Genomic DNA, 10432 nt, shown 5'->3' on the forward strand with positions numbered 1-10432 from the left:
ATAGGGGGAAAGTGGGGTGAGTTGTGCCAGTTTTTACTCAAAGTGACTTTAAAGTGAGGCCATGGCAGTAATGCCTTCAACTTAAGGATGTACATGTATTTCAGGATGTTGTGCATCCCTGAGAACAATAACTTTGGATCTGAAATAAATTGTTTCAGAAATATAGCTCTTGGAAAAAAAGTGGTCTCATGGCACAACTTGCCCCTGGTGTGGGGGAAGTTGTGCCTTTAGGGGAATACATTGGGGGTAAATTGTGCCAGTGATTTCTGAAGTAAAACAGAACATTTTAATGTTATGAACCATAATGCTATCTGAAAGCAAGATAAATTCAATACAAAATGACTAATTTAAGGTTCATTTAGATATTGTCACCCTGGAATACCATAGCATGCGTTTTTCCTACTATGGTCAATACTTTCTGACATTATTTTATTAAACTAGAGCTCTTACTCAACTCTCACTCTTCAGTTTTATTGTAATCGTTCTTATTATTTTAAATAGATTTATTTGTCAAATTTATTTATATAGCATCATAAAGTGCTTAATAAAAAATACAAAACTTAATAATAATAATTCATTATAATGTTATATATACAGTATATTGTTTTAAAAAAGTATCCTCGTTAAATTCTTATATTTACTTCATTTAAAAAGTAATTTCGACTGAATATTTTTTAGCTGACTTAAACTGAAAAAAAAAAATCTTCATTCATTCAAAAAATGTTATGAATTTTTAGGATTTGCACATTTCTAGGCCTGTAAATCTTTATATTATCTCTATATGACCCTTATATTTCAAGGTTGTCCATAACTGTAATAGCCCTGTTTTATTCCCTGTGATTTACAGTGACCCTGAAATAAACACACACTATACACACATTAATAATCATCATTGACCGCATGGGTTGTGTAATGGAGGACATGAATCGAACTGGATCCCACATATGCATTATGGGGGAAAGGTGTGAATCATGTTTCCAGTTGTGTCAGATTTGACTGGCGTCTGGAGATGAGTGTACCACCAAACACACACACACAATTGATCAGGCCAGCTGACTGGGTCAGAGGTGATTGACCAATGAGAGTTCACCCTCGGACACATTTACTCTGTGTAAGACACTGCTGTGTTTCTCCTGATCTGGTCCTCGGGGACCGGATGTGTTTTCTCTTTCTCCCTTCATCGTGTTTTTCTCACACAATCTGCTTTTGTGCCTCAGACTTTCTTTCAGTCTCTCTCTCTCTCTCTCTCTCTTTCATGCGCTCTTGGCTGGTATGTAACCTTTTCCCCACTTTAACCACTCGCTCTCTGGCTGAAAACACACGTAATCTCTCTTTATAAAGGGGTGAATCTCACGCGACCTGCCAAAAACACGTCCGGCTCATTTTCAACTCAAACTCACCAGAAAAAAAGACAAGAAATTAGACTGTGCATAAAGAGAAAATTAAACATGTTTTTAAGATTATTTGGATTTTTAGCATTGTGGATTCATTTTCAAGCACATTTCCCCCAAAATAAAACAATTGTATTTTACTTTATTTATTGTAATTAACTAAATAATTGTATCTAATGATGTATCCTTAAATGCATTTGTTATATATTTTAAATTGTATACATACATTTTAAGTAAAATTATTTATTCATCATGGCAATATTTGATGTATATTATATTCAATATTTGAATATGATGATTCATTTATGCAGATTTAAATAAAGCAAACATAATAAATAATATAACAAGATAACTAGATTATTAAGATTATTCTCATGATTAGATCATAAACAACATATTGTACATATACAATTACAGTTATAAAAGCATGCATTTATCAAGGTAATATCTGTGATGATTCAATTATGATATAATGATATGATATAATCAGAATCAACATTAAAAACATAATACATTTATAATATTATAAACAACCATAATAAATTGTTATTATTATTCATTATTACTAGATTTAGTATTTATTGTTGATTATAACATTCAACTTATGTTTTTTTTTATGGTGCTGTATAAATACATTTGACTTTTGATAAGAATTACAATAAAACTTGGGGGAGGGAAAATGCGCTTTATTTTAATGAAAAGAATATCATAAGGTAAAAAATAAAGGGAGGGGGGCATAAAATGGTTTTCGCAGTGAAATGCGACCCGGACATGCCCTCATGACAGCAGACATTTGAGGGAACGGAACGATTGCAAAATCTAAAATATGTGAGACATGTGGAGGCATTTACCTGTCTCTCTCTCCCATCTCTCTCTCACACACACACACATCATAAATCATCCATACACATGAGTGTGACACTGACCGTTGAAGCCCTTGCTGTGTGTGACGGCGGGCGGTGTGTGTGGCGATGACGCCAGCAGCGAGTCCAGGCTCTGTGCCGACAGCGAGTCCAGCGCCGCGAGTCCAGGACACACACCGGTGCAGAAGAGAGAGAGCGAGCCCAGAGACCCCTTCACCTCCAGCAGCACTACACACACACACACACACACACACACACACACACACACACACACACACACACACACACACACACACACACACACACAGAGAGACACAGTCTCACACACACAGAGACACAGTCTCACACACACAGAGACACAGACACACACACACACACACACACACACACACACACACACACACACACACACACACACACACACACACACACACAGAGACACACACACACACACACACACACACACACACACACACACACACACACACACACACACACACACACAGAGAGAGAGACACACACACACACACACACACACACACAGAGAAACACACAGACACACACACAGAGACACAGTCACACACACAGAGACACAGACACACACACACACACACACACACACAGAGAGACACACACATACACACACACACACACACACACACACACACACACACACACACACACACACACAGAGAGAGACACACACACACACACACACACACACACAGAGAGACACACACACACACACACACACACACACACACACACACACACACACACACACACAGAGAGACACACACACACACACACACACACACACACACACACACACACACACACACACACAGAGAGAGACACACACACACACACACACAGAGAGAGAAACACACAGACACATGTGAGCCATTCACAAGCGCTTTTAGTGGAACTGATGCGACTTATTATTTACTTGATTTACTTATCATTATATTCATTAGTTATTACTATATTATTTTATATTGTTATATATTTGATTTATTTATTATAATTATTTATATTAGGATTTATGTTATTATTTATTCTTTATTTTTTTATCATTATTTGTTATTTATTACTATATTACTTTATATTGTTATACATTTTATTTATTATCATTATTTATTTTATGATTTATGTTATTTATTATTTTTATATTATTTATTTTATTTATTTATTATCATTATTTAATACTTGATTTAAGTTATTATTTATTGCTTGATTATTTATTGTTTATTTTATTTATTGATTATCATTATTTATGTTATTATTACTATATTACTTTATATTGTTATAAAAAATTATCATTATTTATATTTTATTTATTATTTATTACAATATTTATTATTTTTATATTATTATTATTTTATTTTTTTTATTATCATTATTTATTACTTGATTTATGTTATTATTTATTACTTGATTATTTATTGTTTATTTTATTTATTGATTATCATTATTAATGTTATTTATTACCATATTATTTATTTATTCTATTTATTTTATTTGAACGTGAAATATCAAAGGGCTTGTCCTTTTTTTACCCTTACATTTACAAAACCATCATTGCCTACTTGTGAATTAATCAAATAATTAATTGAGCATCTGATTGGATAAAACATTTTGTCCGGCCTTGAGTAGGAGATGATGTCACTAAAACTCATAACTAAATAATATGAATTAAATTTTATATACATATATATATATGTAATGTCAACATATTACAGCTTATAATAACAGATTTTAGTTTTAATATTTCAACTAATTTTGAGTAAATATTGTGCTAATATAAAAAGAATAAAAGTAATTGGGTCTCATTTGCTCATATTGAATTATGTATATACCATCAGTTATTACACACACCTCTCACACAATATCTCTAATGGCCATTGAAAATAAACAGTTTAGTTTGCGAACAGAAAAAAAGCACATCTCACCGTCCAGAAGCTCTGTCACTGACTATTTTAAGTTTATTTAAAATAATGTAAATCACTTTTTACTGGTAACATCAGATATTTGACACTATCAGGAACGACAAATATTCCCACATTGCATTATTATACATTATAAATAGTAGTTTAATGTAGTACTGACACTATGTCTTTCTCGCACAGTAATTTTCATTTCGGCAGAACTATCCACGATACACATTAGTACACATGTGACACTACTGTTACACCTCTAGTTATTACACACACTTCTCACTAAATGTCTCTACTTGTCATTGAGAAAAATCACGTCAGTTTAGTTTGCGAACAGACGAAAGTAAAGCGCGTCTCACCGTCCAGAAGCTCCGCCCCGAACACCATCCCGCGCGCTCCTGACGCGTTCACGCAGTGCATCAGCGGATCGCGGCGCAGGTTGAAGTTGATGAACGCCGGCTCCACGCCCACCTTGGCCAGTCCGAGCCACAGCGCCACCGTGGGCGGCCGGCTCTCCATGAAGATGGCCACCACGTCCCCCGACGCCCAGCCCTGCGCGACCGCCCACCGCGCCACGGCGTTAGAGCGCCGGTCCAGCTCGGAGAAGCTCCACACCTCGCCCGTGGACTCCTCTATGAGAGCCGGTTTGTCCGGGTGGAGCGCCACCTGCTGGGCGAATATGGACGGGACGGTGCTGCGTGTGCGGGTGTAATGATACATGAAGTATTTCACACGCAACAGTACGTACAGACCACTGGAAGAGAAGAAGAAAGAGTTAAAGGTGCAGTCTGTAAGAGTGACAGCTAGTGGTAGAAACAGGTACTGCAATCCAAATTCAAAATGTCGGAGATCGCGGTTTCTCCCGCCTCCACAGACTCGACGGCGCTCACACGGGTCGCCAGTTTGAGACACGCAACAGGAACGAGCGCAAAGGACAATGAACACTGGCAAATTGGCCACGTAAAGTATCACATTCCAGCCTGGAAGCGCACATTTCAGAGTAAAATAACTGGCTGTAGAAGTGTTTTTCAGAGAAACGAGTATGTGAACATCGCATGTTTCTTCAAGATATGCAAACATATCATGGTATTTTTATGCTTTAGTAGAGTGAAAAAGTTAGATACAGCACATTTAACGCCAGGGGCAATCTTCCCATAATTTCACATTACGATCTTATAACAAACAACCACAATCCACGATCTGAGTCGCGATCTTCACAATTGTGAGATGTAGTATCGAGAATATAACCAGACTTGAACATTTGCACAATTTAAAAACAGTCAGTTGTCAAAATAGTCATTAAACCCTGAGTTGAACTTTAAAGCACTGATTATTAAAGCTACTAAAGTGACTCAGTCAAGAGCAGTGAGTGATTTAGTCTTTGCCTTCTGTTGAACATTAATGACACAGACAGCAGTGTTTGCATTAGGCTTTAAGACTGAATGCATGGATCTAATATGACGACACGCATCCAATTTCTTTCCCCACCTTAAACCATAACTCACTGGTTTTATGTAAATACTCGGAAAGACGGACATTTGCACATATTATTGTGTATATTTGACCATTTAGGCGCGTGCCTGAAACCATATGTTTACTTTTCTCAGACTCTTTCGCAGTTTAATACGCTTTTAATAACTCTTTTAAAGCATGTCCCCCATAGACACTGATTTGGACTTGAAGTTAGGCTTTTAAGGAGGGGCGAGAGCGCACCGCTTTAAAGGAAAAGAACGGCATTTGGCACAATGATCATTTTATCTTGATTATCATATTTTCATAATCGCACAGCCCTACGGCTCGATGATCTCTACGATTCGCTTGAAAAGAGGATTGTGGACGTCTTCAAGACCGATCACGATATAAAATCGTCAGATCACCCACTGGTCCAAACAACACGACTAAACAAAGTGAGAGAAGGTAGGTTGTACTTGCATAACGTCTCTCTTGATGGTGCATGCGGCCACATAGAGAAACCACCATCCTCCAGAACACAAATACACTCCTGAAAGTGCCACCAAACTCCAGAACCACGAGAGGCCCAGGACACTCGCGAGCCCGGCAGCGATCACCGCGACTGGGGCACGAAACCCGTCTCCAGCACCCATCCTGGACCACAGAAGACCAGAGGAAACAAGCTTTTAATTAATACACATGAGGATAAGTGTATTTCTGACACTAAATGACCTGAAATTAACCAGTGAAGGTGGTTTCAAAAAGGTGAAAACGAAATGGTTACCAGTTAGAAGACCTGCAATATACACTTTCCTTTAGACGCCCATCTACATTTTAACCTATAATTTTTATAATAATTATTGGTAAATCTTGGTAATGACATGTGATGGCATTTTTTCTTTTTTTTTTAAATAAAGTGGATGAGCCTTGAACCTGAACAAGTCTGCTAGCTGTCAATAAAGTAAAAATATGAATTGTTTCTGAATTACGATTCTCATAATACTTATGGTCTTGGTAATGACAGCTAACTCTCTTCCACTGTCATCACATCTCATTTCAATAAGAAAAGTTTATGAATAAAATCAATTATTCTCTAAAATGCTTGGTATGATGGTGGAAATGACAGCAGAATTTTGGACACACTGTTAACCCTTGCTGTAAAATTCTGACAATATTATACCATTTTCCATTAAAACAGTAATATACCGTAGAAAATAAAAGTAGCCTACAGGAATATACTGTGAATTAACAGTGCTCAAAGTCGACACTCAGAGGCTGTTTTCCCAATCACACCCTATACCCTCATTCACTATTCCCTACATTAGTTCACTAATATAGTCCCCTTGACAGAGTGAATGAAAAGAAGTGAGTGAACTGAGACACTGATGAACACCTGATAAGCAGAATCACTGAAGGACAGAGAAACAAGAACAGAAAAAAGAGAAACACAAAAACTACAACTGACTTCCAGCAACACTGAGTGTGAAACCAGTTTACAAACCAGTTTACGATTATTTCTTTCATACATGTATAAAAGTTCTTGTTGAGAATTAACAGTGATTTAGTTAATAATAAAGTTTGTTGTCACCATGATGGAGATCAGTATTTGCTTTAGTTGGACTCTTGTCCCTGGACTTCTTACCTTTCATCTCTCTCTGACTGCTGTAACAGTGAGTTTATAAAACACATTTGTTATGGCAAGAAAAAGTCAAGAGGAAGATGATCAGGTGTTTTTGGATTTTGTAATGATGTCACAATCACCCTGGACATGTCTGATTCTCTGATCTTTTCTGTATATAATAATTGAAATGATAGTTATCTCATATTTAGCATATATATGTGAATCTACAAAATGAAATCAATAATTCTGCAATCAGGTCTTCTGAAGAATATTGTAATCATATAGTGCATTCAATTTTATTTTACTCCTGCTTGACTCAGACACACACAGATATCAACAATCAGCATATGAATCTCAACAATGGTGAAAAGTTTCATGTCGCAATGCATGCTGGGTTCCAGGATAATATAAAACTCCCAGCATGCACTGCTGCATGAATAATAATAATAATAATAATAAAGAAATATTGCCACCATTGTTGAGATTAATGTGCTAAATTGTGATATCTCTGTGTTTCTAAAACATAGTGTAGCTCTGTTTCTCTGGTTATGCATCATGTGTTAAAAAAAAAGAGTCATTGTTTCTTATTGCTGCGTTTTCACAGTGGTGGTAATGTAACACTTTTGATTGAGGATTAAACTCTGAATAAGTGAGAATGAATTCCTTAGTGAATGAACAGGCAATATGATGATTTTGTCATCATAATAACTGCAGTCATTCATAAACTGTGTGTGCACAAGTGTGACTTGCAAAAACACAGCTCAAGCAGCAAAAGAAAAATGAATGTTTTAGCATCAGCAACCCAACTAAAGCAAGCACTGATCTCTATAATGGTAACTTCAAACCAAACATTTTCAATTAAACATCTCAATAACAACTTCTGTATGACAGAAATAAAGTCATACTGGTTAATAATAAGTGTAATAATGTGTAATGGCTGGAAGTCAGTCGTAGTTATTGTGTTCCTCTATTTTCTGTTCTTGTGTTTCTCTTTTCTTCAGTGATTCTGCTTACAATCACTTACATATTCCCTTAATTATCTCACTGCATCGCTACTTTTTACTCGTAGTGTGGATTTCCCTGAGGGGTTGAAAGGGTTAACTGTGTAAGATAAAAAAGACACACCCACAAAATGTATTTTAACAGTAATAAACTGTAAGTTATAAAACAGGTTTATACTGGCAACACTGTTGCCAGTAGTTTACTGTAAAATATTTTTTTTTGGGTCACCATTGTGCAGAAGAGTAGAGCCTGTGCTTCAGTCCAGGAGAAGATCTACAAACATTGATGATTTGCTGCATGTTGCTTTATTTAACAGGCGGTGACTGTGTAGTTGCTGGTCCAGTGGAAATCTTTTTATGTACAATAGTTTTTTAGTGGTCTCAAATGAAAGAAGTTCACAGTAATACTTTGCTCACATTGTTAATGCATTATAAATTTTAGTTAATACATTTAAATGACAGTTGGTCAATTTAAGGCAGTCGGTTTCTGCAAGTGTAATTAGTTAACTTGAATTAGAATTTAGTGCATTTTTACAGAAACAAACTAGATTACAGTAAAGAACTCTACAATTAACAGTATTTTACTGGCAACAGTGTTGCCAGTATTTTACTGTAAAAAAAACCCGGTAAGGTCTAACAGTGCAGTGATTCTTTAGTACAAAAACGATCAATTGTACATATAAATACCCAATTGAAAATGTTTTTATTCTGACAAAGTAAAAAAAAAGAATGAACTCCTTTTATACTTTTTCGTATTGTTTTTTTTTTTTTTTTTTTTTTTTTTTTTTACAAAAAGACAGTAATAGATATGTTTTAGTCTATTCTGTAAAGCTAAAATGGATGGAATAAAAACATTTTTCATCATCCATTATTTTAAAACGTTATGCTAACTGAAGAATCAACCAAACACATGTAAAAGCATTGCGTAGGCTGTATAATAATAGTGTAAAGTACGCGCACTGCTCATGAAACGCACTTGCCTGCGCTCCTCTTGGTTTGACCGCTGCTCAATCCTCTGCCCAAAGAAATCCCTGAGAAACGCTGAACGTTACACCAGCTGACGAGAAGTTATTGAGAAATGTTTGTAACGGATAGACTTTCTACAGAAGATGACACCTAACCCTTTATTAACGCTCGCGAACTCTCACTTGGCTCACAGTGCGCGTTCCTAAGCCTGGAAGCCCCGCCTCCACGTTCCCGAGCTCCGCTCTCATTGGTGGACTCCCCCGTCAATCACGGGTCTGCCGGTTCTCCGGGTTCTGCGTGTCTAGACTGGCTGTTTTGGGGTCCTGTCACAACTCAACCCTCTGGCAAATGAGGGCTGTCTCAGCTCACAACTAAATATGTTCTTTTGATCACGTTCTCATTAAGGTATAAAAACGTCAGTGAGAGGATCATTACTCAAAGTCATTTTAATGAATGAACTGACTCGCTATTCCACAATTTGTTTGATTTCATAATAGTTTAATAGGCCTAAAATGTGTAAGAGATATGAGACACGTGGAAGGGTTAATTCACTTTTCACCACTTCTATTTACTAAGACCTTTTTGTTTTATCGATTGTTAATTTACCTGACTGTTACTGGACTGGTTGTTGTGGTCATTTCTTCTCACGTGCACAAGGGCCTGAAGGGGGAGACATAACACAGCGTACACAGTGGAATAAGTGGACGAGACAAATTAGATGATTTGTCCTTTTTCACACATGACCTCAGCTCTAAATCTTATCTTACATAATAATAATAATATAATAATAATAGATAATATAATATAATATAATATAATATAATATAATATAATATAACAGATATCTCACTCAGGGTAACTGAGGGTACAGGGTACAGTCTTTACATTCAATGGAGGCAGAAACACGAGAAACAGGTAAGAAATAAGATTAAAGGCCCGTTCACACCAAGCACGATAACTATAAAGATAACGATAAAGATATAATTCTAAAAATCGTTCTCCATATTAAAGAATAACAGAGTTCACACCACAACTATAACGATAAAGATATGAGGAACAATATCATTGGGATCACTTTCAGAATGATTTTTTTTCCAGCTGTCGAACGATAAAACACTGACAGCCAATCAGAATCCATTCTAATTTAAAACCCTTTCATGCATGAAATATGATAACCTCAGTCAGGATTTTTTCCTATGTG

General features: G+C 36.2%; 1 protein-coding gene across 2 annotated transcripts in view; it reads right to left on the reverse strand.

Annotated features, from left to right (window-relative positions):
* slc27a1b (solute carrier family 27 member 1b) overlaps positions 1-9471 on the reverse strand; it is a 29257-nt gene extending 19786 nt beyond the window's left edge. The window contains exons 1-4 of one of the 2 annotated variants that reach the window (XM_081360065.1): positions 9246-9471; positions 6124-6297; positions 4551-4945; positions 2318-2482 (exon numbers count right to left, since the gene is read on the reverse strand). In XM_081360065.1, the coding sequence (XP_081216191.1) occupies positions 2318-2482; positions 4551-4945; positions 6124-6296 (733 nt within the window). In that variant the 5' untranslated portion in view covers position 6297; positions 9246-9471. Of the gene's footprint in view, positions 1-2317; positions 2483-4550; positions 4946-6123; positions 6298-9241 lie in introns of both variants that reach the window. The other variant, XM_081360066.1, reaches the window with a different exon arrangement.
* Positions 9472-10432: the final 961 nt, after the last annotated feature.

This window comes from Scardinius erythrophthalmus (assembly GCF_964197995.2).
Source record: "Scardinius erythrophthalmus genome assembly, chromosome: 3".
Lineage (NCBI taxonomy): Eukaryota > Metazoa > Chordata > Actinopteri > Cypriniformes > Leuciscidae > Scardinius > Scardinius erythrophthalmus.